Genomic DNA, 4,991 nt, shown 5'->3' with positions numbered 1-4,991 from the left:
TGTTATTTAAGAGTGCGAGACGAGAGCTTGAGATGTTCGGGGTATTTCCCCGTCACGCTAGCGGTAGCCTGCCGGTTCCTAGCGAGACTTCCCCCCCCCCCCCCTCACTCCTCCTTCCGCTGTGTTCCCGTCGTCAGTCTTTGGACTCCAGCTGTGACATTCTGTGTCTAAAGGAGAGGATTCAGAAGTCCCAGGAGGAGCGTGAGAAGAGGGACGAGCGTCTCCTGCAGACACAAGCAGGTAGCCCCCCCCCCCCGCGCTCCCACGCACCTCCGTGTTATTGACCCTCCCACCTCACCTTTGCTTTCATGGTGTCCTTTATTTGATGTTTTATTAGATGTGGAGGAGGAGGAGGAGACGATTTGCTTCACAGACCCGACGCGGTTCATCACAGACCCCAACTTTTGCTACCAGGAGTTCGCTCGCAGGGAGGAGGACCACTTTCAAATACTTAGAGTTCAGGTAAGCTGTGGTGGGCATTATTCTCAGAAAGGCGCTTCCTGATTGGCTGGCCGTGTACCAGGACAACCCAATCAGCCAATGAGATGGCGCTATTGGCTGATCTGTGATATTACATTAATAGCTTCTTGTATTTATTGTAAATCTGTCTCGCTGTTTTGAAAGCACAGCGACTATTGGGTTTATTCTTAACTTGGATTATAAATGAATTATAATTCAAGGTTCAGATGAAGAATGTTTTGTCAGGCAACAATCACAATTTAATTGTAATTTTTAGCTGCTGCTGGTAGTTTGTTCTACGCATAAACGAATTGGGTCGGTTGCAGTTTTCAATCTCATCACTAGATGGCAATCCTAAACGTTTGTATTCTATTATCTCTGCCCTCAGGACTATTCGTGGGAGGATCACGGCTTCTCCTTGGTCAACAGGTTGTATTCGGACATCGGGCACTTCTTGGACGACCGCTTCAGGAGAGTGACCACGCTCCCCTCGCTGCACAGCCCCGACCTGAAGAGGGCGATCTGGAACTACATCCATTGCGTGTTAGGAATACGGTGAGCGACTCGGCCCAAAAGCCTTTCCCTTCCCTGCCTCCGGCAGAGACCAACGCTCTTTTGGTTCTAGGTATGATGATTATGACTACGGGGAGGTGAACCGGCTGCTGGGGCGGGATCTAAAGCTGCACATCAAAGCCGTGGCCTGTTTCCCAGACGCCACGAAGACTCCGATGTGTCTGCTGAGTTGGTCGTCACTTAAAACCTCAGAATGGGTAAAGAGCATCGCTGGTGACGAGTTTAATGGATTAACCTTCATGTATGTCTGAATCACAGTTTGCTGTTCTCCCCCCCCCCAGACGCACGTGAATTTACTGATCATGGAGGCCCGGCTGCAGGCTGAGCTGCTATACGCTCTGAGAGCCATCACTCAGTACATGATTGCCTAAGTACTCGGAGGGGGGGCCGGGGGGGGTGCAAAACAAAAACGTTCCGCTGATACCGAGAGACGAGGATAAGGAATTCTGGACTGCAGAGGAAGGAGAACAAGAGAGCGGCGGGGGGGTAACTTTTAAGAACTTTTGCTTTTGTGGGCAGTTATTTCATAGCTGAGCCTCATCGATGCCCCCCCCCCCCCCTCAGATTTAAGGTGTTTCTACCATTGTGTGCCACAAGCCTGCCTCTCGGCCCCTCTGCAGATTCTCAATGGTTATGTGCAATTATTACTGGACTTGTTTTTACTGGCTTCCTGTCCCGGCTCGGCGTGTGAGATCCTGATTGGTTGTTACTTCTCTTCTGTTTCGGTGAAGTCTCCTTTAGTATTAAATATAAGAAAACAGGAAGGAAGGAAGGAAGGAAAAAGAAGTAGCTCTGTTCTAGTTGAGTGTTAATAGAACACCGAGTGTTTTGTTTTCTGTTTCTCTTGTTTATTGGACGATCCTCGTCGGCGTTTGAGGAGGACATGAACTATCTTTACGTATTAATGCTGGTCAAGAACAAACTCAACAGCCGGAAGTGACCCCCCGTCTCCATTGTTCCTTTTAAAAAGCACTTTTCTTTTCTTTTTTTACTTTCTATATTTATAATACGAGATGGCTTATTGGTGGACGGCGTGGCGTGCGGGACTGATGCCTTTCGTCTCCACTGTGTGACGCGTAGCGAGGACTTTTGGATCGTCAGACTTTCAGACTTTGATTTTGCTCTCAGTTAAGTAACTAGACTCAAGATGCGCAATTGGCTAAAGAGATCAACGAGCCGTTTCCTGCGGGGAAAGATGAACAGGATTGATAAAAGCAAGTCGGCTGTGGTCATGAGTTTGGGTTGAAATCACTTTTTTTTTTTTGCACATGCTTTTCTGTGAACAGTATCAAAAATCCGACTATAGAGTCCAAATCCACGGTACGTTTGCAACGTGAAAATGGTTTCCTTTCTCTCTTTCTAGTTTATGTAAGCTCTTGACTATTCCTTGTGTTTCTGGCTGCGACTGCTACAACCTGCTCGCTTGCTGCGCTGCAGTTTGGGTAGATGTCGCTGCGTGGCTGTTTAGAGTTAGACTTTAGTAACTGCAGATGTGACGAAGAAACATATCGACGGAAGCGGAGCGCTGTTGACGCAGGTGCCTTGAGGCTGAAGTGGAAGGATTGGACTGCTGGAGGCTGGATGTGGGGAACCCCCCCCCCCTACATGGTTGTCTCTCGGTGTCTGTCGGCACCAGTTCAGAGAAACTTTAGAGCTGTGAACGCTCTCGTAGCTCGGCTAGAGCCTTCGACACGGATGGATGTTACTGTTGAGATGCTTGAAATATGGGCAGATATTTATAATAAAAAAACGACTGAAAAAAGAGAACAAATGAAAAGACCAAAAAAAAACAAGTTTTTGGAAAATGTGAAGAAATGTTTTCTATAAAGATGCTTTATGAAAATAACTGCTGTTTGTCTATTCTTTCTTTCTTTCAGGGTATTTCTGATGGACATTTTATTAACCTCCTGTATATGCTGCTATAATCAAAGACTATTAATTGATATAAATGCATAATAGAATGGCAGTAAACTATGCCATCATAAGTATTTGTTAGGAGACTCTGCCCCCTAGCGGTGGACCTGCAGAACTGAGACAACTGTCCCAAGGACTCTTGAGTAACTGCACCATGGAGTCAGCCAGCGTGGGTTAAACAGTTTATTATTACATTTATTTCTGCTGTTCAGAACTGTTTGTCATCTCTGGCTTATTTTACAGTCTTAAACGAAGAGAAATACTGAAGGGAGGGGAAGAAAAAGAAGATCTATCATCAAAAATCAAACATTGGCTTATGCACAACTTATGGTATAACCTGGCCATCCCACCCTCCCTAATGGAAAACACTTGATTAAAATGCTCTATCAAACGGGGCATAAAAAATATATATCAAAACATACATGGACTAACCGCTAGTTAAAGAAAACTAGTAAATATGTAGATAGTTGTAATTACATAGTGGGAGAGATACAAGGGAAGTAATAACACCACACACGACACCCCCAGCCCTCCTGTTTAGGAGCCAAAAGTAAATTACAAACATGAAATCCTGTTGCAGCAGATTCTCACAGACCCGCTCCTCATTTTACAAGGTGCAGAAAAGAGGGACTTGATGCATATTACAACCTGCTAAATGAATAACAGGTCTATTCTTAAACTAAAAGGAGAAACCAAACCGATCATCTGATCCTAGATCTATTTCATTGACTGCTTCGGGTTAAGAGAGGTTCGGACAGCCCTGATATGCACCTGCTGAATCCTCCTGCACACAACACACAGGAGGTCTAGCACCATTACAGATAAAAACATTTGATGCAAATCAGTTCTACCAATCAGAGGCTCCCATTCACACATCCAGAGTGAACTGCAGGGGGCGCTCACCGATCACGAAAAGGTTGACATTGTGAACAAAGAACATAAATACAAACACAAACCGCTACATTTTCAAAGGTGGGGGGTCGGGGGGGGCAAAGTAAAGTTCTACAGAATGAAGTCATGCTATAAGAGTTTAAAACATTGGCAGTCAAAACCTAAAATCCCTCAGAGGACAGACTCGTACTGATAAACATGGAACGCAGACACGTTTCAGCTCAGCAGAAGCTCCTGCAGGACAACAGAAGACACGCGGCTTGTGTTGGTTTCCAGTCCGCGCTCACAGGAAATAAACAAGGGAATACATTTTTTTTTTTTTTTTGCTGTTGTCACAGGATCCGATTTCCTGTCTTTCTCCCGAGCGACCCTGAGAGGTAACGGTTGTATTAGATTTGAGATGACGATTCTTCGGCTGGTTGAGAAATGGGACAAAGACTTGTTTTTTTTTTTTCTGTTTTCCTTGGATTCACAATCAAATGCAAAAAAAATAAAATAATAATAATAATGAGGCAGATCATCGGGAAGTTTAGTCGCAATGGTCAAGTATTGATGCACTTTGCCTCACTTGTATTTCGAATGACAGGCATCTTTTTTGTAAAAGCTTATGTACACCTTGATACTGTAATCTTGACCAGGCCTTCGCTAAACGCCATGCAAGTATTAGTGTTCCTTTGGTTATGTAAAAAAGATCTACGTGCATTTCATCCTTTACAAAAATAAAAGTAGAGAAAATTACCATTAGAAACGATCCACAAATGCTTCTTCCAATGTATAAAACATCATTAGTAATATATTCATACGTATTAGATCACCTAAATTGTATATTAAAACTATAATCAAATATATTCTTTTTTTTTTGTACCTCTTACACAGTGATTTCATTTCTTGAACAGAATAAGTACTGAATAATTAGGATTTGTGACCCCCCCCCCCCCCCCCCGACAAAATATCAACGGGCAAAAAGCCTTCAAGAGATTTTTCAACTTTCTTTTAAGATTTCATCTGGTTGTTGACATGCACATCATCAGGTGCACGTGCAGCGTGCACATTAAAAATTCAAACTTTGCTTTTATGAAATGTTGTAACCTAAAGCGGGTTTTCTTTCTCCTCCTGTGATGCAGGGCGTCTAAGTGCTTCGACAAAGCATGCTT

The 4,991-nt window shown here is 44.0% G+C and overlaps 2 protein-coding genes across 3 annotated transcripts in view; one reads left to right on the top strand and one right to left on the bottom strand.

The window, feature by feature from the left end:
* Positions 1–32: 32 nt before the first annotated feature.
* Positions 33–1,528, top strand: sesn4 (sestrin 4). The gene is made up of 5 exons (XM_068740688.1): positions 33–240; positions 338–462; positions 848–1,014; positions 1,085–1,229; positions 1,314–1,528. Exons 1-5 carry the CDS (start codon positions 33–35, stop codon positions 1,401–1,403), a joined length of 735 nt encoding a protein of 244 aa, XP_068596789.1. The 3' UTR covers positions 1,404–1,528.
* A 3,237-nt stretch (positions 1,529–4,765) lies between these two features.
* foxo4 (forkhead box O4) overlaps positions 4,766–4,991 on the bottom strand; it is a 5,920-nt gene continuing 5,694 nt past the window's right edge. For both annotated transcript variants that reach the window (XM_068740216.1, XM_068740218.1), the window contains one exon: positions 4,766–4,991. This exon is cut by the window's right edge and continues 669 nt beyond it. The gene's annotated coding sequence lies outside the window, so the exon portion shown is untranslated.

The sequence above is a fragment of the Brachionichthys hirsutus genome, chromosome 6 (assembly GCF_040956055.1).
Source record: "Brachionichthys hirsutus isolate HB-005 chromosome 6, CSIRO-AGI_Bhir_v1, whole genome shotgun sequence".
In the NCBI taxonomy this organism is placed as follows: Eukaryota; Metazoa; Chordata; class Actinopteri; order Lophiiformes; family Brachionichthyidae; genus Brachionichthys; species Brachionichthys hirsutus.
The sequence above is the reverse complement of the archived record's forward strand: the minus strand, read 5'-3'. Positions and strand labels throughout refer to the sequence as shown.